Source organism: Rana temporaria, chromosome 4 (genome assembly GCF_905171775.1).
Source record: "Rana temporaria chromosome 4, aRanTem1.1, whole genome shotgun sequence".
NCBI classification, from domain to species: Eukaryota; Metazoa; Chordata; class Amphibia; order Anura; family Ranidae; genus Rana; species Rana temporaria.
Window position 1 is genome coordinate 385,858,599 of NC_053492.1, and position 25,152 is coordinate 385,883,750.

A 25,152-nucleotide genomic window follows, 5' to 3' on the forward strand; every position below is an offset into this window, starting at 1 on the left:
GAAAACACTGATAGCTGCAGCATGTACCTTTAAAGTACTAACTGAAAGACCCTTGTCGACACCCTCTTGAAAAAAATCCAAAATAGAAGGAACATCATGCGTTGATTTTTGGTTTTCCGACAACCATGAATTAAACTTTTTCCAAACTTTGAAATATATGTCTCTAGTGGTTTTCTGCAATTCACCAGAGTCTTGATTATTTTGTCAGAAAACCCCTGAGCCCTCAGTATCTTTTCTTCAGATACCAAGCCGTCAAGTTTAAGGAAACCACCTGTGGGTGTGATACTGGACCCTGTGATAGCAAGTCCTCTCTCTTCTGAAGCCTCAGTGGAGGCTCAGAGACCAGAGTCTGTAGCAGGGAAAACCATGGCCTCTTGGGCCAAAAGGGGGCGATTAAAAAAAGGTCTGTTTTTTCTAGGAGAAACTTCCGGAGCACTTCTGGAATAAGTCTGATTGGCGGGAAGGCGTAGCAGAGGTCAAATGGCCACGGATTCGCCAGAGCATTGATCCCCAATGATTGATCTGCTGGGTACAGAGAAAAGAACTCCTCTGGCTTGCGGTTGTCCTGGTTTGGATCTGGAGATTGTGACCCCTGATTTCCGACTGAAAAACCTGCAGGGCTCTCTGAACCGCTAGCGCTCTCTCTAGATCGATGAAGCTTTTGCTTCACTCTAAGACCATTTTACCTGTGCGACTTTGTCGCTGAGGTGGGCTCCCCATCCCCAGGAACTTGTGTCCATCATGATCCTCTGGGATACAGGAATGGACCATGGCAGGTCTCTTGTTAGGTGAAGATCTGTCCTCCACCACCACAAGCTTCTTTTTACCTTGGTAGGTAACAAAACTCTTGACTCCAGAGACCTTGCGTCTCCATCCCAGTTTTTCAGAAGAAACATCTGCAATGATCTTTGATGGAATCTTGCCCATGGTACTGCAGGGAAACACGAGGTTATCAAACCTACTGACCTTGAAACCTCTCTCAGCTAGACCAGCTGATTGGTCTGTAAAGCTGAGACTGCTTGCACCATCTCGGAGACCTTCTCCTCTGGGAGAAAAATGTTTTGGTTTACTGAGCAAAAATCGTAGCCCAGATACTTCACCTTCTGGGCCGGATTTAGGGAAGACTTCTCTCTGTTTATCAACCAGCCTAGGGATTGAAGGAGGTCCTGTACAGTCTGGAGGTGTGCTAGCAGTTTTTGGTAAGACGCTGCCACTATTAGGAGGTCGTCCAGGTAAGGGATGATGGTTATCGCCTTTAACCTTAGCAGAGCCAGCGCTTCCCCCAACACTTTTGTGAAAATGCGTGGGGCTGAGGACAGACCGAAGGGGAGGGCTTGAAACTGAAAGTGACGAATTCCTGTTCCCATTTTGACTGCTATTCTCAAGAATCTTTGGAATGCTGGATGGATCGGGACATGCAGATAAGCATCCCTTAAATCCAAAGTGGCCATGAAGCAGTTTGGGTAAAGCAGGCTTTTGATTGTGAACACTGTCTCCATACGGAAGTGCTTGTACCTGATCGATCAGTTTAGAGACCGAAGATTCAGAATAAGCCGATACTTTCCTGGCGGCTTTCTGATAACAAAAATATGGGAATAAAACCCTTTGCTCTTGTCCTGAGCGGGGAACAGGAATCAGGACTTTCTGATCTAGCAAGTCTCCTATTTGGAGACCCAGAGCCCTTGCTTTCTCCCGATCTTTGGGAGGGGAGGTGATTAATAGTCGCTCTGGCGGTTGGCAGAAGAATTCCAGCCTGTACCCATTTTCTACTAGATCCAGGATGAAGGGACTTGAGGTGACTACTGCCCACTGTGGGAGAAAGGCCCTCAATCTTCCTCCCACAGGAAAATGCTGGTCACTGTGGCTTGGCGGGTTGTTGAGGTGTGTTAAACAAAACACCCCATCTACCTTTGCCCTTGTGCCCGGCCCAATGTTTTTTGGGCTTGTTGTCCTCTCTAGGACCTTGCTGCCTGCTTTGGCCACAAATTTTTTTCTGGCTGTCTGCTTTTTCTTATTTTCTGGAAAGGCCTCCTGCAAACTCGGGCCAAAAAGATGATCCCCTGTTAGGGGAAGCCCACATAGGCGCAATTTAGAGGCTGCATCACCCGACCAGGTTTTAAGCCAAAGGCTTCTTCTGGCTGGGTTCACTAAAGCTGAAGTCCTGGCTGTCATTCTTACCGACTCTGCGGAAGAATCAGCTAAAAACCCCACGGCACTAAAAAGGAGAGGAAAGGATTTTAGAATCTCCTCCCTAGGGGTACCTGCCAACAGATGGGTTTGTATTTGTGTTAGCCATTCTTCCAAGTTTCTGGCTACACAAGTGGAGGCCAGAGCCGGTTTAAGATTCCCAATAGCTGAATCCCAGGCTCTGTGAAGAAGGATATCTCCTTTCTTGTCCATCAGGTCCTTAAGCGTGCCCATATCATCAAACGCCAGGTCCGAATTTTTTGAAACCTTTGAAAGAGGTGCGTCTAACTTTGGATTTTTGTTCCACGGCTGCGCTGCATCCTCATCAAATGGAAACCTTCTTTTAAGGTTACCAGGAAAGAAAGGTTTTCTCTCTGGATTTTCCCACTCCAGCTTGATAGTATCAAGGAGGGAACTGTGCACTGGAAAGACTTTAGGTTTCTTTTTGTGCAAACTTTTGTACATAAGGTCATGTTTAGACAATTGTACCTCCTCTTCTTCCATTTCAAGAGTTGTATAGATAGCTTTTAATAAGTTATCTACGTCTTCCAAAGATAACTTAAACCTTGAGCCCCTAGAGGATTCTCTATCCCTGGGCCCTGTATCTGACCCTGATTCTTCTGGAGAAGAACGGGTAGATCTGGCTTCAGCCTCAGAGTCTTCACTCTCTACACTCTGCTGCGGAACGCTAACGACTGAAGCTTTTCTATTTAAGGATGTACCCTGTGGGGGAGCCTGAAACTTGTCAATTAGATCTTTAAAAGAGCTAAAAGTAGACGTAAGCTCATCTCTGACCGAAGTCAGCATTTTCTGACAGGAGGCTACTGGGTCATCCCTCACTAAGCCATCTATACAGGTGCGGCAAATTGTTTTGCACCAAGTGGGGCTCAGTTTGTTGCCGCAAACCGCACATTTCCTTTTATGTGGCTGCGCTTGGGCCTTGTCCTGAGTCTTGGCCTGTAAGACAAAACAAATGACCCAAAATAAAAACCCGAACCACAAAACACTCCATAACACCACATGCAGGAGGAAGGAAAATGTGTCCCCTAACACCAGAATCCTATGATTGGGAGGGGGGTGTAAAAATATTCACTAGGCTAGCAAGAGAATGACAGACAAACACTCCAGGCTTACCTAAGAGGTACTGGTGTTGGAGACCGCATCTGCTGAATGTGTAAGTACCGCAGTAGAACCCATTGTCCCTCTTGGTCGTTCACAGCCTCTGCTGCTTCCACAAAAAAATCAACAGCAAGCCAGCATCCCCCGTTTATGGAGACAGGAACCAGCGTCTCCAGCGCCCGATGATGACGTCACGCGACCCGGAAGTGACCCTCGCCGGATCTTCCTATGGGCCAGCTTGGAGCACAGAAGCTCCACCCTTGCAAGCGCCGTGGCTTCCTGAATCTCCTGCACAAACAGCCTCGCTGTCTGCAGGGAAAGGACACCACCTGTCGCACTGCGACTACCGCTATGGGCTTGATTCCACCCCGGTCCTGGCCCTCCCCAGGCACAGAGAACAAGAGACAACAGATTCTTCCAATCTCCCCAGCGGAGATACTGCTACTGGCAAGGAAAGAGGTTAGTTAAAAAATTACCCCCAATCAGTCATTAGAGCCCCTGCTCGTGAGACCTAGGGGACCAGGTTCCAGGAAAAATGTTACCCTCCATCTGGAGGAAACACTAATACTGACATGGGGCCTGGAGCACCGCCCTTTTATCTGGTGGGGGTAACGTGTTTCCTGTCCTGGTAGGAGGAGCCCCAGGTCTCATGGGCTGTCCTGGAAGACGCTTGGAAAAAAAATCCTTGCACCGATGAGCTGTATTTGTATTTGTATTTTGTAAATTTGAGGAAGCCAAAATCCATTATGACATATTGGGCCTATAGAGTGCTGCATTATATTAACAGAATAGGTACATAAATAAATAGAAAACAAATATATATCAATTTCAGAGAGTCAGGACATTTAGTTGGGAAAGAAAGGAGGGAAAGAAAGGATGATGCAATTGTATCGACAGTCTGTAAAAATTTACTTTACCCTCAAAAATTTGATTTTCAGTCTGAGTTTTCACAGCTGCTGCCTATGGGATTGTAAGAATGCTGTGACATACAAGAGTGGGAGCAATAAAGAGCTTTACACTCCCCTCCATGCACAGGAATTGTTAGATCGAATCGCAGGACAAGCAAGGGCATGATTCACTTTAAAGATGATCCATTCGTTTTCCATATGGCATGATGAGCTCTTTTAGAAAAATAAAAGAGTTGTTTTTAATTATTTCTAAAAATACCATTTAAGCTCAATTCCTTGTCCAGTTGTCTTGGGTCATGTCAAATAAAGGACAGAAGCAGCACTTACACTGCATTACAGAATGAGACCTAAAGTCAATGTGCTGACAAAGCGGGTTGGCTGAAGCATTTGTACAGTTCATTTAAATTTGATATCCCCAAGTCGTAAAGGACAAAGTCCAGCCAAGCAGCTAAAGGTAAAACTGCAGGAAAATTTTTTCCCACCAAAATATGTATGAATATGTACATTCTCTTGTGAACTACTATACCTGCACATCATAGCTGGAAAAAAGAAACAAGCCATGCACAGCTCCCCTTCCACTGTCTGGCACCCGAGTTACAATCAGTACAATCTATTTTCGGTCATATCAACAGAACCTTATAACCTGTTTGCAATCAAAAACTCAGATGCACGAGTCCATGCTGAGAAAATGTTAAACTACATCCTATTTCAGCACTGGGAGCTGTCACTGCCTTAGACTAGCAATTGGGATGCAATCAGCAGGGCTCCCAATCATGTGAACCCCATTACAGGCAGTTGTGGTGATCACATTATTATTGCTTAAAAACAAACTTGCTGCCTGCAGCTGTCACTGTAAAATAAATACTACTACTAATACTACTAATAACAATTATAATAAAAAAGAAAAGATTTGATTAAAAAAGAAGTTCAGCTAAAAATATTTTTTCCTCTGAAGCTTTAGTGACCTAACTTACCAGCAATGAAGTATGTCCCATGTTCTGTAGGCTGCTGAATCCTGTAGAAATCTTGAAGAGTGCCCTGTGCTCTTCCTGTTGCTATACTTTCAGTGATGAAGGAATTAATAGTTTTGGTTTGCCAGGTTTAAAGGGGTTGTAAAGGTAAAAAAATGTTTTCCTGAATAGCTTCCTTTACCTTAGGCCTCGTACACACGACCCAGGAACTCGACGGGCGAAACATATCGTTTTGCTCGTCGAGTTCCTTGTTAGGCTGTCGAGGAACTCCACGTGCCAATTTTCTCCATTCCCGTCGAGGAAAAAGAGAACATGCTCTCTTTTTGGCTCGACGAGTTCCTTGACAGTTTCCTCGGCAAAAAAAATAAACCAGCAAGTTTCTTGCTGGTTTTTGCCGAGAAACTTGGTCGTGTGTACGAGGCCTTAGTGCAGTCCTCCTTCACTCACCTCATCCTTCGATTTTGCTTTTAAATGTCCTTATTTCTTCTGAGAAATCCTCACTTCCTGTTCTTCTGTCTGTAACTCCACACAGTAATGCAAGGCTTTCTCCCTGGTGTGAAGTGTCGTGCAGGAGAGTCAGGATGCTCTCTACGTTGCAGATAGAGAAAGGAGCTGTGTGTTAGTGGGCGTCCTGACTCTCCTGCTCGCCCCCCTCCCCCTCAGAAGAAATAAGGACATTTAAAATCAAAATCGAAGAATGAGGTAAGTGAAGGAGGACTGCACTAAGCTAAAGGAAGCTATTTAGGGAAAAAATGTTTTACCTTTACAACCCCTTTAAAGCGGAGGTTCACCCTAATAACATTTCTATCAGACCAACTTCCTTATACTTGTAACAAGCACAGTCCGCAATTTTTTTTTTGCAGAGAAATGTTATTAGGGTGAACCTCTGCTTTAAGTCAATAGAAGAAGCTCATGAGAGGGACCTGCCCCTTTCTCCCCTTTCATCCACAGAGAAAAGCCTGTGCATTGTTTACACTGCATGTAACAAGATCTTCAAACATGGGAGAGAATCTTGTCATTCATCCGACTCTCCCTCATTCAGAAATCATGTCTTATTCGGGTCCCAGCTAGGAGCTTCTTCAACTGAGTTCAGCCTGAAGACCCAAATCTTTTAACTCCCTCAGCACCCGAAGTTCAGTGCCAGGAAGAGGACTGGTTACCCTACCAGACGTCTACAGGATTCAGCAGCCTGCATGATGCATGACATACTTCATTACAGGGAAGTACGGTCAATAAAGCTGTAGGGAAAAAAAATATTTAGGGTTGAAAATGTGTTTATTGTCAATTTCACATATGTCACAGTGAACAACATAAGAAGTTACAATCTAGTGACAGTCACAAGTAAACATAGGTAATGAGTCAGCCCAATGGCTATCGCCCATAGCTTGACTCCTACCATCAAACAATACAGTGCTAGGGTTGACGACTGTCGCCTGTTACAAGGAGTAATTCTGGCTGGAAAGCCTTGTTGTTCATAATAAAACTATATGTGTGAGTTATTAGAAAATAAAAAAGTAAAAACCAAGTTAGAAAAAAAATGGGAGAAGAGACCCAACGAGGGGCGTGAATTGAAAGAGAGAGAGAAGTAGAGAAGGGAAAACAAGGGAGGAAGAAGAGAGAGAAAGTCATAGAAGAGCGAAAGGGCTTCTGAGGAGACATTCGTAGAGAGAAGTAATTATTGGACAGAGGGTGGGGGACCAATGGATAAATGCCTTAACCCACCCCATGGTTAGGCTGCGTGTTAGGATGACCTTGCCGGGGTCGACAGCATATTCGTGAGGGTATCTTAGTCGGAGAAGCGGAGCCTGATGGACCACAGCACCTTGTATTTATCAAAGGTGTCGTTGTCAAGAGTCAACATCTCCTCCATTCTCATGGTGTCGTTCATAATCAAGAACCATCGTGACAAGGGAGGAGTGGTGGTTGTTTTCCAATATGATGGGATGAGCTGTCTCGCTGAAGACATAATCAGAGGAGGTTCCGTTTCTGCGATGTTATAGACCCAGGTAGTATTGAGCGGAGGGCAATCTTTGGGGAAGGCGATAGCGTTTCTTTATAAATTTAAATTTTAAATTTTTTAGATAAACTTCAGCTTTAATAACTGTGACTTGTGAAAAAAAAAATCTTTACATTGTTCAGCTTGTAATAAAATACATGAGGAAGGCATTTATTAAAACAGTAGACCAAATAAACGTGTATATGTCTTTTTGAAAACCGTGTAAAAATTATTTTGATAGCCAAATTATTCAGAGTTATTGTCGAGCTGGCCGACTCATACAGACACTGATAAATTTGGCCTGGGCATCTAGGCTTCAATGACATCTCTTCATTAAAGGGTTAATATAGGTTGGGTTGGATTGGATAGATGACATTATAAAAAAAAACTTAATATCTACCTAAAAATGGTCACTGTAGAGTAGCTTAATAGTGGCTCCTTTAAATATGGATTTCTTTATATGAATAAGCTTAAATCTTACCCAGCAGACTAATAACATTAGGGTGATCGAAGTCCTTCATACACGCAGCCTCACTGAGGAATTCTTCTATTTCTCTGTGTGAAAAGTTGTCCACTGGAAAAAAAAAAGACAGACATGTATTATAATATTATTAACACAAGGGACAGATTTGTCAAAGAATCCAATATTAATGAGTTAAAGTGGAACTTTAGTCAGAAAATTAAGTCCTGGCTATTCAGGCTGGCCCTTTTGCAGGTGTAGCTATGTGTAGCTACAGAAAAATAGCAGCCTCCAGCAAAAAGGAACAGGAAATTTAAGGCATATATTGATTTTGGTAGCATAATTATTAATGTGGAACATATGTTCCTTGTTAAAGAACATTATTGTTTATCAAGTTATTATAGGTAAGGTTCCACTTTAAGCAAAAGCAGGGAATGAAGTGGTAGCAACTGTTTCTGGTGCCTCAGCCTTGAGGTGGGGGATGAAGGGTAGGACTTTTTCTTAAGTTTACCTTTGACATTCTGTTTAGGTCCCCTTCACAACCCTTTCCTCCCCATCTGCTGATACATTTGCCATGCTCCCTCTCGACTATTGGAGCCTTTGGAAAGACACACTATTTCTGAGCATGAAAGAACATGTAACCTTCTCCCCTTCCAATAATGTAGCGATAATCCCTGAGTGGCCAACCACCAGGCCTGAACACTGTCACGCAGAGATAGAGGAGAAGGTAATTAATTCTGTGAAAGCGCCAACATAGGGGTTGATTTACTAAAGGCAAATAAGACTATGCACTTTGCAAGTGCGGTTGCTCCAGAGCTTAGTAAATGAGGGGACGCTCTGCTGACTTCTATCATCCAATCATGTGCAAGCAAAATTATGTTTTTTTATTTTCCTTGCATGTGATTGGGTATTCTTTGTAAAGAGAAGTTTTACCAAATTGCCTAGGCCGGGGTAGGCAACCTCGGCCCTCCATCTGTTTTCAAACTACAAGTCCCATGAGACATTGCAAGACCCTGACAATCACAGGCATGACTCCTAAAGGCATAGGCATGATGGGATTTGTAGTTTCACCACAGCTGGAGGGCTGAGGTTGCCTACCCCTGTCCTGGGCTCTGGAGCAACTGCTCTTGCAGAGTGCAACTGCACTTGTAACTTGCGTGGTCTACTTGCCTTTAGTAAATCAACCCCATAGAGCAGTGGTTCTCAACCTTTCTAGTGCCGTGACCCCTTGATAAAATGTCCTAAGTTGTGGGGAGCCCTAACAGTAAAATTATTTTCGTAGCGTGGGTTGTCAGCACACAAGGCATGGTAAGTAATTTGGGGCCCTAACCTACGGACATTTATTGCTCCCCGAGTCCCTTCCACTCGTACAGTATTGAACCCCTTTATGGTACATGCACCTCTATAGGACACTCACTGTCTCCGACTTTGTGGTGTCTCGTAGCAGTGACACCTATGCCGAAATCAGGAGATAGGGTCTCCTCCAGCCCCTCCCACTTCACATTCCTCACCAGTCAGCTGACCTCCAGTCTCTGCCCCCCCAGCCATGCCGTGAACTGAATGGGCGGCTGCTGAGCTGGTGGCCGCGGGTTTCAGGTACAGCCTTGCTGGGAGTCTGCAATAAGACTGGGAGAGTGGTGTGGGCTTCAAGAACAGCTCAGGATTTGGTGACCCCTGGCAAATCATTATTCGACCCCCGAGGGGGTCCTGACCCTAGGTTGAGAACCACTGCCATAGAGCCTACATGGGGCTCTTAAATCAGAGCAGGCAAATAGTTTTACAGGGAAGCATGAGAAAGGTAAGTATCAGTGGGAGGAGGCTGGTCTATCAGGAAAGCCTGTCATGTTTCCCTAAATGGGCACAGGGCAGTGGCGGCTATAAACTGTAAACTGAAACTGTACAAATAATTGAAGTTTCACAGGCACAGATCTGCAGCCTTATCTGTGTAGATTACAGCTAAAGTGTAACATGAGAGTTTACAACCACTTTAAGGTGAAAAACCTTGAGGGTTTACAACTCCTTTAAGTTTCTCTTTAATGCCCATTGCACATTTAGAGGTATAATTGTAATTTGTTTATCAGTTAGAAAATACTTTTATGCTCATGTACTTATTATATACCTAGGCACTGTTAACCACTTGACCCCCGGAAGAATTTACCCCCTCAATGACCAGAACACTTTTGCGATACTGCACTGCGTCAATTTAACTGACAATTACACGGTCGTGCGACATTGCACCCAAACAAAATTGACGTCCTTTTTTTCCCCCACAAATAGAGCTTTCTTTTTGTGCTATTTGATCACCTCTGCGGTTTTTATTTTTTGCGCTATAAACAAAAAAATATTGACAATTTAAAAAAATATATATATTTATTACTTTTTGCTATAATAAATATCCCAATTTGTTTTAAAAAACATATTTTTTCCTCAGTTTAGGCCGATATGTATTCTCCTACATATTTTTGGTAAAAAATAAAGAAATCGCAATAAGCGTATATTGATTGGTTTGCGCAAAAGTTATAGGGCCAGATCCACAAAAGGGATACGACGGCGTAACTACTGTTACGCCGTCGTATCCCTGTTTCTAACTATGGAACTGATCCACAGAATCAGTTTTCCATAGTTAGGGAGAAGATCCGGCATGTGTAAGGGACTTACACTGCCAGATCTTAGGATGCAGTACCGCATCCGCCGCTGGGGGCATTTCGTGTCGAAATGCCGCCTCGGGTATGCAAATTAGCACTTACGGAGATCCACAAAGCTTTTCAGCTTCGTTTTTTCTCCGTAAGTTTTAGTTTGCATACGCAAAATTAGGGCTGCTTTTACAAGGTGTAAAGTTAGTACACCATGTAAAAGCAGACCTTTCTGTCCAGCGACGCGTTTTTTTTTTACATTTGAATTTTTTTTTTTCGCCGTATCTTTTTTTTTTCCCCACGCAACTTTATTGACCCGTCGCAATCCACAAAGCTTGGCGTAACGTAATTTCACGCTATGCACGTCAGGAAAATGACGTCACGAGCATGCGCAGTACGGCAGGCGCAGGAGCGCACCTAATTTAAATGGGAATCGCCCTCATTTGAATAGGAACGCCTTGCGCCGGCGGAATTTAAGTTACACAGCCCAAAATTTCTAGCTAAGTGCTTTGTGGATCGGGCACTTAGGTAGAAATTTTAAGGCAGTGTAACTTAAATGGAAAAAAATAAGTTACGCCGGATCTTTGTGGATTTGGCCCATAGCGTCTACAAAATAGGGGATAGATTTATAGCATTTTTTTATATTTTTTTTTATTAGTAATGGCGGTGATCTGCGATTTTTATTGTGACTGCGACATTTTTGCGGACACATCGGACACTTTTGACACTATTTTGGGAATATTGTCATTTATACAGCAATCAATGCTATAACAATGCACTTATTACTGTGTAAATAGCACTGGCAGGGAAGGGGGCGATCAAGGGGTTAAGTGTGTCCTAGGAAGTGATTCTAACTGTGGGGGGATGGGCTACCACTGACATGACAGCGATCTCTGCTCCCGAATAACAGGGAGCAGTAGATCTCTGTCATGTCACTAGGTAGAACAGGGAAATGCCTTGTTTACGTAGGCATCTCCCTGTTCTGCAGCTCCTTGACACGATCGCGGGACACCGGCGGACATCGAGTCCATGGGTCCCGGAGCACGCGCCCACAATGCGGCGATTTAAAGGGGACGTACCTGTACGCCCATTTGCGCAGCCGTGCCATTGTGCCGACGTATATAGTCTTGCGCTGGTCGGCAAGCGGTTAAAAATTAAGATAGTTAGTAAGGGTCCTGGATCATTACAAAATACAGTACAGCAGCATACTATGTAGCTTAGTTATCTATGAAGAACATATAGGCCCGGATTGACTAAGCAATTACGTCAACGTATCTTGAGATACGCCACGTAAGTGTAAGTATGCGCCGTCGTATCTGTGCGCCGTGCCCACAAAACTAGATACGCCTGAAAATAGGCTTCATCCGACCGACATAACTTTCCTACGCCGGCGTATCGTTGGCGCATATTTACGCTGGCTGCAAGTGGTACTCCCATTGATTTCCAATTCACCTATGCAAATGAGGGAGATACGCCGATTCACGAACGTACTTGCGCCCGGCACATAATATACGCGCTTTGCGTAAGTCCTACGTCCGGCGTAAAGTTATTCCCCATATAGGAGGCGCAAGTCATGCAAAGGTATGGACCAGGGAACACAGCCGTCGTATTTTACATCGTTTACGTAGTACGTGAATAGGGCTAGGTCGTAGGCTACGTTCACGTCGTAGGCAGTGATTCGAAGTATCTTAGGCAGTTGTTTCGACGTGATTCTGAGCATGCGCACTGGGATGCGTCCACGGGACGGCGCATGCACCGTACGTTATTCGTAACTTTATGACGCTCAGTCCTTCATTTTCATGGGGTCACGCCTCATTAGCATGGCTCATGCCCACTTCCACCTACGCTGGCTTACGCTGAGGAAACCCAGCGTATCTTTAACAGCGACTAGGGGCGAGTGCTTCGTATATTCGATACGCTACGCCGGCATAAATATGCGCCAATGTATGTGAATCCGGGCCATAGTTGGCAGACTGCTTTGTGTATGTCAAATTTGTTTGCTGGCTGATAATTTAAAACTATTTTTAATAATTCAAAACCTCTACAACTGTGGTGCAAAACATATGTACAAAAATATTTTCTTACACTTCATGGTTTTCACAGCTACTTTGTGAGTTGCATCATCAGGATATTTCAGCTCACCCTCCATCACCGAGCCAAATTCACCTAAATGCAAAAGTAAAAAAAAAGGATACATAGATAATGAGATCAATTAGTATCTGAGTTCCAGGCTTCATATAAGGCCCAGTGCACCTTACTCATAGGGAAGCTAGCTAAGTGCTTCAATGTCCTGTAACCAGTATGTGGCTAGGAGGCCGAGAATGACCAATTTCCCTTCTAGCAGGAATCAAATCTCATAACAGATCTTTATGAACATCCATATCAATACAAAATGCAAACATAACCTAACTGCTGAAATATCCCTTTATAAATATGCATGCACATGATCTCAGTAGCTTGGTTGTTTTGCCCATGATGGAAAGGAGAAAACGATTCCAGACTGCTGGCCTATCTAGGAAAAAAACAATAGTGATAGTCAGGGAAGATGACTAAGGCCTTATAGGCTGAACAGCGTCAACCTTTCCCTTTTGCGTTTGTCTACTGTGGCTTGTCAATAAATACGTCTATTGTTTAACCACTTAAGGACCAGACCAATATGCTGCCTAAAGACCCAAGGTGTTTTTACAGTTTGGGACTGCGTCGCTTTAACAGACAATTGCGCGGTCGTGCGACGTGGCTCCCCAACAAAATTGGCGTCCTTTTTTCCCCACAAATAGAGCTTTATTTTGGTGGTATTTGATCACATCTGCGGTTTTTAGTTTTTAGTTTTTGCGCTATAAACAAAAATAGGGCGACAATTTTGAAAAAAATGCAATATTTTTTACTTTTTGCTATAATAAATATCCCCCAAAAACATATATACATTTTTTTTCCCTCAGTTTAGGCCGATACGTATTCTTCTACCTATTTTTGGTAAAAAAAAATCGCAATAATCGTTTATCGGTTGGTTTGCTCAAAATCTATAGCGTTTACAAAATAGGGGATAGTTTTATTGCATTTTTATTTTTTTTATTTTTTTTACTACTAATGGCGGCGATCAGCGATTTTTTTTTCGTGAATGCGACATTATGGCGGACACTTCGGACAATTTTGACACATTTTTGGGACCATCGCGACGGAGCGGCTATAAACGAATAGCTGCGCCGTCGTCCCGGATCGCTCCCCGAGGGAACCCGACCGCCGCATGTACCGGGGGGGGTCCCGATCGGACCCCCGACCCACGTCAAGCAGAGCACGTACAGGTACGTACATGTGCCTGTCCGTGCCATTCTGCTGACGTATATGTACATGAGGAGGTCGGCAAGTGGTTAAGAGCAATGACCGGAGTGCGGATCATCTTTTCCTCATTATTCTACGCAGCCAGCGACTGTGGGAGCTCTGCTTTCCATGTGATGTATGGGTAGTAGCACTGACTTTTTTGTTTATATTCCCACCCTAACTGATCCTTCTATGAAATTACTTTGGCCCCTTTCACACTACTGCGACTTCAAAGTTGCGCGATTTTGCAGCAATTTCAGGGAGACTTGAGGTCTATGAAGCTATGGTTGCCACCTCATCCCTTTAAACCCGAACACATATAAATTACACAGGTTCTGTGGCTGAGTTAATGCAAATAAGGCCCCACGTGAGTATAATTACCACCTTAATAAGCCACAGAACCTGTGTAATTAATATGTGTTCGGGTTTAAAGGGATGAGGTGACAACCCTATATAAAGCTTGCATCAAAGTCAGACCAAAGTAGTGCAGGGACTACTTTGAAGTCGTACTAATATGAATGGTTGTCATTGGAAATCATGAGGAATGACTTGTCATGCGACTTTGCAGCCCCAAATCGTAGGACAAGTCGTAGAAGTGTGAAAAGGGCCTAACATCCAGTATTACCAACACAGCTAAACATTACAGATACAAAATGTATGGTTTCTAAGTCAGAAAAGAATGCTATTCAATATTATTTACTGTAACAATTATGCAGGCTACATGCTATAAGCAGTAATTAGATGAAAACACGTTTTAGAACATGCTGGAAATATTCTATGATCATCTTCAGATTAGAATATTGCATACAGTAAAACCTGCATTTCCCCATGAAAATCTAGCCAACTGCAGCGAATGGAGAAAGTTTAGCAGATGTTTGCCTGATGACACACTTGTAAATATATACTGTAATTAGATTTTTTATTCCAGAACATTGGCACTCTGGCAAATGCATGCTGTGCAAATATTTAATAAAAAATTATAAAATACATTTCTTTTAAACACTGAGTAAAATTGCATGGGTGTAAAGTAACCAAAAGCAGACAATCACAGATTACTTAATTATGCATTTGCATTTATTATCACAGTGAAAATCTAAAAAAAAAAAAAAAAAAAAAAACTCCTCAATAAAACCATCCAATTACAAAAAGTAGAAAGCTGCAATCAGATTATCTGAATACGGGACAATTTTAAAAATGGTTTATTATTTAAAGGGATAGCGCAACGTAGCGTATAAACATCTGATATGTGATGGATTCCCATAAGTTCACTGTTACCCAAGCATTAGGTTTCAGTGAGGTATGTACACTTTCGTACGATGAACACGTAGGGGTATATTTATAAAACAGTGAGTGTCACCTTTACCAAACATTTTTTTTTGCAGGTAAATAAATTGCTGTAAATTAAAACACGTACACCAGTGTGATTTACTTGTAGTGAAAATGTAAACACATACACCAGTGTGATTTACTTGTAGTGAAAATGTAAACACATACACCAGTGTGATTTACTTGTAGTGAAAATGTAAACACATACACCAGTGTGATTTACCTGTAGTAAATGCTTGTAAAACATCCCATTTGCTACTTTATAAATATGCCCCATGCAGTGTTATCTGGAATAGGCAGGGCCCTTATAAATTATTTTTAACACTGTATAATTGCTGGTAAAATCTGTACAATAAACCATTCACATTTATACTGGTTATCATTATACAATTTTTTTTTTTTTTTTTAATAGATCATTATACTATTTTTACCAGGGATGTATAAATCAACATTGCTTTCAACAGTGACAAAGTGACTATGTCATATATTGAGCAATAAAACAAAGAGGTCTATAAAAATAACTGCATAGCAATTCAGCCAGCGAAATTACATAGACATGTGTTCTGTATGAATGGGGCAAACATTATTGGTATTAGGCTACATCCTGTGCTGGTCAAAAGTTATTTTTTTATTGATTTAAAACAAAGAATACTGTATAATAGGAAATTCCTATGATACTTAGTACCATCTAGCGGCCAAATGTTGTAATATCCATTTTAAAGCAATGAAAACATTTGGCCAGCACAGTGAATGGAACATTTTACAAGCATTCAATACTGGCGTATACATTTTAATTTTCAGTGATTGATTCACCTGCAATGAATGTTTGCTAAATGTAACATTCACTGCTTCATAAAAAAAAAACCCATATATATATATATATATATATATATATATATATATATATATACAGTGATGAAAATAAGTATTTGAACACCCTGCTATTTTGCAAGTTCTCCCACTTGGAAATCATGGAGGGGTCTGAAATTGTTATCGTAGGTGCATGTCCACGGTGAGAGACATAATCAAAAAAAAAAAATCCAGAAATCACAATGTATGATTTTTTTAACTATTTATTTGTATGATACAGCTGCAAATAAGTATTTGAACACCTGAGAAAATCAATGTTAATGTTTGGTACAGTAGCCTTTGTTTGCAATTACAGAGGTCAAACGTTTCTTGTAGTTTTTCACCAGGTTTGCACACACTGGAGGAGGGATTTTGGCCCACTCCTCCACACAGATCTTCTCTAGATCAGTCAGGTTTCTGGGCTGTCGCTGAGAAACATGGAGTTTGAGCTCCCTCCAAAGATTCTCTATTGGGTTTAGGTCTGGAGACTGGCTAGGCCACGCCAGAACCTTGATATGCTTCTTACAGAGCCACTCCTTGGTTATCCTGGCTGTGTGCTTCGGGTCATTGTCATGTTGGAAGACCCAGCCTCGACCCATCTTCAAAGCTCTAACTGAGGGAAGGAGGTTGTTGCCCAAAATCTCGCAATACATGGCCCCGGTCATCCTCTCCTTAATACAGTGCAGTCGCCCTGTCCCATGTGCAGAAAAACACCCCCAAAGCATGATGCTACCACCCCCATGCTTCACAGTAGGGATGGTGTTCTTGGGATGGTACTCATCATTCTTCTTCCTCCAAACACGGTTAGTGGAATTATGACCAAAAAGTTCTATTTTGGTCTCATCTGACCACATGACTTTCTCCCATGACTCCTCTGGATCATCCAAATGGTCATTGGCAAACTTAAGACGGGCCTTGACATGTGCTGGTTTAAGCAGGGGAACCTTCCGTGCCATGCATGATTTCAAACCATGACGTCTTAGTGTATTACCAACAGTAACCTTGGAAACGGTGGTCCCAGCTCTTTTCAGGTCATTGACCAGCTCCTCCCGTGTAGTCCTGGGCTGATTTCTCACCTTTCTTAGGATCATTGAGACCCCACGAGGTGAGATTTTGCATGGAGCCCCAGTCCGAGGGAGATTGACAGTCATGTTTAGCTTCTATCATTTTCTAATGATTGCTCCAACAGTGGACCTTTTTTCACCAAACTGCTTGGCAATTTCCCCGTAGCCCTTTCCAGCCTTGTGGAGGTGTACAATTTTGTCTCTAGTGTCTTTGGACAGCTCTTTGGTCTTGGCCATGTTAGTAGTTGGATTCTTACTGATTGTATGGGGTGGACAGGTGTCTTTATGCAGCTAATGACCTCAAACAGGTGCATCTAATTTAGGATAATAAATGGAGTGGAGGTGGACATTTTAAAGGCAGACTAACAGGTCTTTGAGGGTCAGAATTCTAGCTGATAGACAGGTGTTCAAATACTTATTTGCAGCTGTATCATACAAATAAATAGTTAAAAAATCATAAATTGTGATTTCTGGAATTTTTTTTTTGACTATGTCTCTCACAGTGGACATGCACCTACGATGACAATTTCAGACCCCTCCATGATTTCCAAGTGGGAGAACTTGCAAAATAGCAGGGTGTTCAAATACTTATTTTCCTCACTGTATATATATATATTATTAATAACATTTATTTTTGCCCAATTTCCACAAAACATATATGCATGCACTTTCACTGGCTAAATTGCTAGGCATTTTATTTAAAATACACCCCGACATTATACAAATTATTGCCACAATCCATTCATAAAGCATTTAATAAGAAAAGTAAGGAACTGCATTTGCAGTCTTGACAAATCCTACAAATATCGTGATCATATATTATCATTTTACCATATACAGCCAGCTTACTGTATGTGACCAGAGGTCATTGTATTATGCTAATTAGCCAATCAAGCCACTACAAAATGTTTTTTCACTTGTGTGAACTTTTCTTGAACACATTTCTAACAATGCCATTCGGTAAAGTCTATTCATTCCAAAATTTAATGTTAAAGCAAATTACATTTTGAAGTGCTTTCGAACATCATTCATTTCTCAAGCTACTCAGAACTTTTTGCAAATTTTTGTATGAGTATTCCAACAAACATTTATTCCAAGTCCACTGGTGTTTGGCCAGCTTTACTCTGTGTCTACTCAGCATTTTTATTGGATGATCTTTATCTGTCAACAGCTATTGCTGACATTTAATAGGCAACAGCTCCACTTTTACTTTGTATTTCTTTTTTTTTAGAAATCAGACCCTTTGTGCACATAATGAAGATGGGAAAGTCCATATTCAGCAACAAGGACTAATTAAAAGTTATGGAGAAAACATAAGGCCTAAACATTCTACAGCTGTTGAGATGTCCTTTTGTTTAACTCTCCCAATATGCTGCCAGTTTATAATGCTTACCCTCACCCAACACCTTTCCCAGAGTCAGTAAGCTCCTCTCCACCATCACATCTTCCAGTTTCTGCTGCAGATCTTGACTGATCCCTAATGTACTTACTGTAATAAATGGGGGAAAAATCATTAAATTTAATGGCAGCAATTTAATTTAAACTGTGAAAAGAATAGTATGACACTATCCAGTAGGTGCCAACTCTTTAAGCCCTGTACACACGATCGGAATTTCTGATAGGAAAAGTCAGACGGACTTTTTCCATCGGAAATTCTGGCTGTGTGTATGCCCCATCGGAGTAATTCCATCGGAAATTCCGATGAACTTCATCGGAGTTTAGATAGAGAACATGTTCTCTTTTACTTCGATGGAATTCCGTAGGACAAAGGTCTGATCGTGTGTACGGCTTTAGTAGTTTGGCTTTAGTAGTAACATGTATATGTCTTTTATATATAAACATGAGATGATCATTGGTACAAGAAATGAAAGGAAATCTCCTCATTTGAGAACCAACCTGCAACAAAAACATGACAATAGTTCTAATGCCGTGTACACACGGTTGGAATTTCCGACAACAAATGTTCGATGTGAGCTTGTTGTCGGAAAATCTGAGCGTGTTTATGCTCCATCGGACATTTCCTGTCGGAATTACCGACAACAAAAATTTGAGAGCTGGTTCTCAATTTTTCCGACAACAAAAGTTCTTGTCGGAAATTCCGGTCATCTGTATGCAATTCCGACGCACAAAAATCCTATGCATGCTCAGAATCATTGAATTAAATTTTTCTCAGCTCGTCGTAGTCTTGACGTTCGGAATTTCCGACAACATTTGTGTGACCGTGTGTATGCAAGATAAGTTTGAGCCAACAATCTGTCGGGAAAAAATCGGAATTTCCGATCATGTGTACGCAGCATAACTCTTACCACACTATGCAAAACTAAAAAAAACAATTCTGGGGTTAGGCTAGTCATTCATATTTGGATTTCTCTTTCAGACTGAATGAGAGAAATTACTTGATTTCCCTATCCATGCTAAACAGAGTAGATGGAGGAAACTCCCCTGTGGCTGTCTGAACAATGACTGCTTCTGATAGGATACAGTCACTGTTCTGCCGCCAATGTTCTACCGACTCCATCCGTTTTTCAATTGAAGTTCCCAACAAAAAATAAACTTCCATAAAAGCTTGCATCAAATCAAGGTCTGTTTCACACATTGCAAAATATCTAGGACACAGAAAGAAAATACATGCATTTGACACTTTCTGAAATAGCACTTTGATGAACAATATGTCTTCAGCTGCACCACACCTGGGACATCCAGGATGGCACATTCTAAATCACTTTTAGATAAATGACACTTGTGTACCTGTTTGTACCATCAAACTACGCTCACATTGTAATAGGCTTCTGATTAATCAGGTCTGCAGCTTGATATATGCAGGTATTTGAGCAAAGTCTCCCACAACTGTTAGGCCTCGTACACACGACCGAGGAACTCGTCGTAAATGAAACATCGTTTTCCTCGACGAGTTCCTTGTTAGGCTTGTCAAGAAACTTTTTTCACAAGAAAAAAGGCTTGTCAAGAAACTTGACTAGCTTTCTTTGCGTACACACTGTCAAGACCAAATCTCGTAGTTCTCAAACGCGGTGACGTACAACACATACGACAGCAGGTGAAGTTCGATTCCACTGGCACAACCCTTGGGGCTGCTTTTGCTAATCTCATGTTACTGCATGTTAAGTAACAGTTTTGTAGGAGACGATTTGCACTTTTCAGTCTGTTACAGCGTGAAAAATGTGTTATCTCCATTACAAATGCTCCTTTTACAGAAGGTGCGCTCCCGCCTTAAACTTTATTCTGAGCATGAGCGGGTTTCTTAGCATACACACGATCGTGTTTCTCGTCGTAAACCAGCAGGACGAGAAACACGACGAGGAAATTGAGACTCCCGACGAGGAAAAAGAGAACTTGTTCTCTTTTTTTCTCGTCGAGTTCCACAACAGTTTTCTCGATGAAAAACATACACACGACCGTTTTCCTCTGCAAAAAATCTCTGCCACCAAGTTTCTTGATGGATTCTGTTGAGAAAAACGGTCGTGTGTACGAGGCCTCAGAGTTTCCTTTTGCTCCTTTCTCCTCTGGGTCTTCTCCTGCACTTTCCCCTACGGCTCTCTATACCTACTATGCTTTGCCAGAAATGCTTCGCAGACACATGTTTCTGAGCCCTTTTGCACACACTGCCTTCCTGCTTACAAAGCATGTCATATGGTCTTCTCCAGGATGACCACTGGAGTCCTTCCAGTACATTCTTGGACTAGACACCTTCTATAGTGTCTAAGCTACTAACCAAAGTGGCACTAGCGAACAAAAGGTTGTTCTGATTCAGTGCAGAACTGGCTCTCAGCCATTCTAAACATCCCTACTGGTAAGCAGCAGGTGAGACACAAAAAGAGCAGAATTTGTACAGGCTACATGCCTGGGGGGGTTAATAACTCTTTATGAGCAGCCACTATGGGTTTACTGTAGGGGATGCTTTTTTTTAATAAAAAGTGAGTCCTCCTGATAAACACGTGATTGGTCTTATGGGCCCTTGTTCAAACAATGAAAATGCCAAAAAAAAAAAACAATGAAAATGGCAGAACTACAATGGAAAAACTTTTTTGATATAATAACAGCAATCACGCTATCAGATTCCTCAGTCACAAAACTTCAAAACCTGCACAAAACTTCAAAAATTACAGAAGGTCCAAAGACAGCTGAAGTCTAATTGCAAACCTCAAACTGTCCTCTAAACATCAAGCTAGTTCTTGCTCTTTCCCACCTCTTGAGCCCCCCATACCAACCCCCCCCCCCCTACCATCACATGTAAAATACAATAGCGGGCTTGGAATGTATAAAGGATAACATATAGTTTAACTTCTACAGGAGAAATGGACATTACAGGCGGTCCCCAGGTTACAAACAACATAGGGTCAGGGTCTCTAGGATTGTTCTTAAAGCGGAGGTCCGGCGTTTAAAAATAAATAAATTAAAAGTCAGCAGCTACAAACACTGTAGCTTCTGACTTTTAATAAGGACACTTACCTGTCCAGGGTGCCAGTGATGACGGCAGCCGAAGCTGAGCAATCGCTCGAGTCTCGGCTGCCCCGCCGCCATCCTCTGTGAGAGAATCAGGAAGTGAATCGTTGCGGCTTCACTGCCCGGTACCCTACTGTGCATGCGCGAGTCGCGCGGCGCTATGTGAATGGGTGGATATCTCCTGGGACACACACACAAGTTCCCAGAAGACACCGCTCGCCATTTCCCAGGAGGCAGCGCGAGAAGGAGAAGAAAGAAGACTACCACGGACAAGGAAGTGGCAGATTAGAACGATCTGCCTAGTAACAGTCACTTCTGGTAAGTATAAAAAAAAAAAAAAAAATGTTTTAAATTTTTTGTAGCCTTTTTGGCTATTTTTTTTTAGAGTGGACCTCCGCTTTAAGTTGAATCTGTTTGTAAGTCGGAACAGGTACATTTTTTAAGTGTAGCTCCAGCCAAAAATACAATTTTTAAGCTTTTTGAATAGCATAGGGAAGGGTTAACACCCCTGCAATGTTTGTTTTGCTGCCTGTGCCCCTGTTCAGAAGATTTCACCTCACACCCTGTCCAAATGACAATTGGATTTTGAAAAATGTGGGTTGTGGAAACAAGCCTTGGTGATAAAGCTTCAGTGGAGGTACCTTTTTGCCATGATAGCTGAATTTCCCTTCCTAGGGGTAGATTTCCTCTCACTTCCTGTAGGAGTCATTTGTAAGTCAGATGTTTGTAACTAGGGGACCGCCTCTACAATGTAAATTCAGCTACCTATACATCTGCTGATATTTTTTTCATTCGCTTTTCAGTTAAGATAATCTCATTCTTTCATTGTTTGCTCGGTTTAAATTCTCCAGGTTTGTGATAGTTATCCTTTTATTGTTTTCAAACAAGTCAAAATCCGCTAACGTGCAGAATACTTTATTATTGAATAAACACCACACAGTCTGTTCTATTGTTAGAAGTTAGTGAGGTAAAATGAACTTACGTGTCACTTCAATGGCTTTCCTGTTGTAGGATCTCTTTGCTTTATAATTCACTACAATGTCTGAATCATCTGAGCTGACAAAAGCATGCCTAGATAAATAAAGTGAGAACACTGTCATGTAAGTCATGCAAAAGTTCTGGTAATCTGTTTGTACTTGTAATGAGACACCAACATTACATTCATTCTGCACATGCATATTAAATTTAAACAGGGCTTTTTTTCAGGGGGAACTTGGGGGAACTCAGTTCCACCACCTTTGGTTCAGACCCTTTGGTGCCTACTCACCACAATCACTTGTAAACACAAAAGTCTGGTTTCTGTGTTTACAAGTGACAGCTCTGCACTCTGTGTGCAACCCCCTGAACTCTGCACTCTGTATGTAATGCAATCCTGGTATTTAATGCCCCTTTAATGCCCTTCTACTGTTCGTGAAATCTGAACGGGGTCGTGGTTGAGTTCCTGCATCTATTTTCTGAGAAAAAAAGCTCTGAATTTAAAAGCAAAAATATAATATATTCCAGTTTACAAATTCTTTAATGTTGTGCATTTGTTTTGTTTTTTACTTGTTTTCCCTTTATTCCAGTGGTCTCCATACAGTGGCCTGTAGGCCAGGTGTGGCTAGGGTTGCCACCTCATCCCTTTAATCCCGAACACATATGGATTACACGTGTTCTGTGGCTAATGTAATGCAGATATGGCACCAGGTGAGTTTAATTACCACCTTAATCAGCCACAGAACCTGTGTAATTAATATGTGTTCCAGTGGCGGCCCGTCCATAGAGGGCGCCCGGGCGCCGCCCCCCCTTCCCCAATCAGTAAAAAAAAAAAAAATCTAAAAAAAAAAAAAAAAAAAAAAAAGTTTATTTAACCACTTCCCGCCCGGCCTATGGCCGATTTACGTCCGGGAAGTGGTTATGAAATCCTGACAGGACGTTCTAGAACGTCCTGCAGGATTTCATGCCGCGCGCGCCCGTGGGGGCGCGCATCGCGGCGATCGGTGATGCGGGGTGTCAGTCTGACACCCTGCATCTCCGATCTCGGTAAAGAGCCTCCGGCGGAGACTCTTTACCACGTGATCAGCCGTGTCCAACCACGGCTGATCACGATGTAAACAGGAAGAGCCGTCGATGGCTCTTCCTCACTCGCGTCTGACAGACGCGAGTAGAGGATAGCCGATCGGCGGCTCTCCTGACAGGGGGGGTTAGCGCTGATTGTTTATCAGCGCAGCCCCCCCTCGGATCGCCACACTGGACCACCAGGGATGCCCACCCTGGAGCACCAGGGTGGGCAAAAAAAAAAAAAATGCCAGAAAAAAAAAGAAAAAAAAAAAAAAAAAAGTCTAAAAAATAAATAAAAAAAAAAGCATAAAGAAAAAAGATGCCAGTCAGTGCCCACAAATGGGCACTGACTGGCAACCTGGCAAAAATCAGTGCTGCCACCCCAGTGTCCATCAGCGCCACCCCAGTGTCCATCAGCGCCACCCCAGTGTCCATCAGTGCCACCCCAGTGTCCATCAGTGCCACCCCACAGTGCCCATCCATGCCCAGTGCCCACCTATCAGTGCCCATCTGTGCCACCCATAAGTATCCATCAGTGCCGCCCATGAGTGCCCATCTGTGCCGCCCATGAGTGCCCATCAGTGCCGCCTATGTGTGCCCATCAGTGCCGCCTATGTGTGCCCATCAGTGCTGCCTATGTGTGCCCATCAGTGCCGCCTATGTGTGCCCATCAGTGCCGCCTATGTGTGCCCATCAGTGCCGCCTATGTGTGCCCATCAGTGCCGCATACCAGCGCTGCCAATCAGTGCCACCTCATCTGTGCCCGTCGGTACTACCTCATCGATGTCCATCAGTGCCATCTCATCGGTGCCCATTAGTGCCGCCATATCAGTGCCCGTAATTGAAAGAGAAAACTTATTTACAAAAAAATTAACAGAAAAAAATAAAAACGTAATTTTTTTTCCAAATTTTCAGCCTTTTTTTAGTTGTTGCGCAAAAAAAAAAATCGCAGAGGTGATCGAATACCACCAAAAGAAAGCTCTATTTGTGGGGAAAAAAGGACGCCAATTTTGTTTGGGTACAGTGTAGCATGACCGCGCAATTGCCATTCAAAGTGCGACAGTGCTGAAAGCTGAAAATTGGCTTGGGCGGGAAGGTGCGTAAGTACCTGGTATGGAAGTGGTTAAACATGTCCCTTTAAGGATTTTTTTTCCAAAAATGGTCCTTAGGTGCACTGTGTACGAGCGCCGGACGCCGGTGTACAGTGCGGTGTGTGTAGCGCCACGTCTGTGCAATCACGGGATTGCAGACGAGGCGCTACATTGGAAGAAAAAAAATGCCGTTGTGGCGTTCTCCATCGCGCCACTTGCTTCCGGCGCGATGGACTTTGTTATTATTGCTCTGGTGCACACTTTCTATGTGCACCCGCACATCTCTTTGCTAGTCCCGACGTCACAGGAAGAACAGGAAGTGACGTCGGGACTCTCGAGCTCAGTGCGCCTGGAAGGTGAGCAACGCTGTGTGTGTCTGCCATCATCCCTGCCCTGCAGTAACAGGTCTGAACCCCCTCCCTGCCTAATAAAAGTAAAACTTGTAACAGCCGACCCCATCCCTCTGCTAGCTTTTAAAAAATAACGCCCCCCCCCCCCGCTTATTCCAAAAAACATGTAACAGCGGGCATAACGGACCCTTCCCTCTGCTGTCTTGTAAAAAAAAAAAAAAACATTTTTCTAAAATATCGGCCTTAACGGCCTGCCCCCCCCCCCCCACTTTTTCAAAAGAATATTTTATTTACTTAATTGGTGGAAATAGCAGCCGTAACGGCACCCGAACCCCCCCACTTATTCATTTTTTTTAGGAACCCCCCCCCCCCCGCTTAT

At 42.8% G+C, this 25,152-nt stretch overlaps 1 protein-coding gene across 2 annotated transcripts in view; it reads right to left on the reverse strand.

Annotated features, from left to right (window-relative positions):
• MERTK (MER proto-oncogene, tyrosine kinase) overlaps nt 1–25,152 on the reverse strand; it is a 192,388-nt gene that overhangs the window by 22,844 nt on the left and 144,392 nt on the right. For both annotated transcript variants that reach the window (XM_040351086.1, XM_040351085.1), the window contains exons 11-14: nt 22,275–22,363; nt 18,225–18,320; nt 12,360–12,440; nt 7,663–7,755 (exon numbers count right to left, since the gene is read on the reverse strand). In XM_040351086.1, coding sequence (XP_040207020.1) covers nt 7,663–7,755; nt 12,360–12,440; nt 18,225–18,320; nt 22,275–22,363 — 359 coding nt within the window. The remainder of the gene's footprint in view (nt 1–7,662; nt 7,756–12,359; nt 12,441–18,224; nt 18,321–22,274; nt 22,364–25,152) is intronic.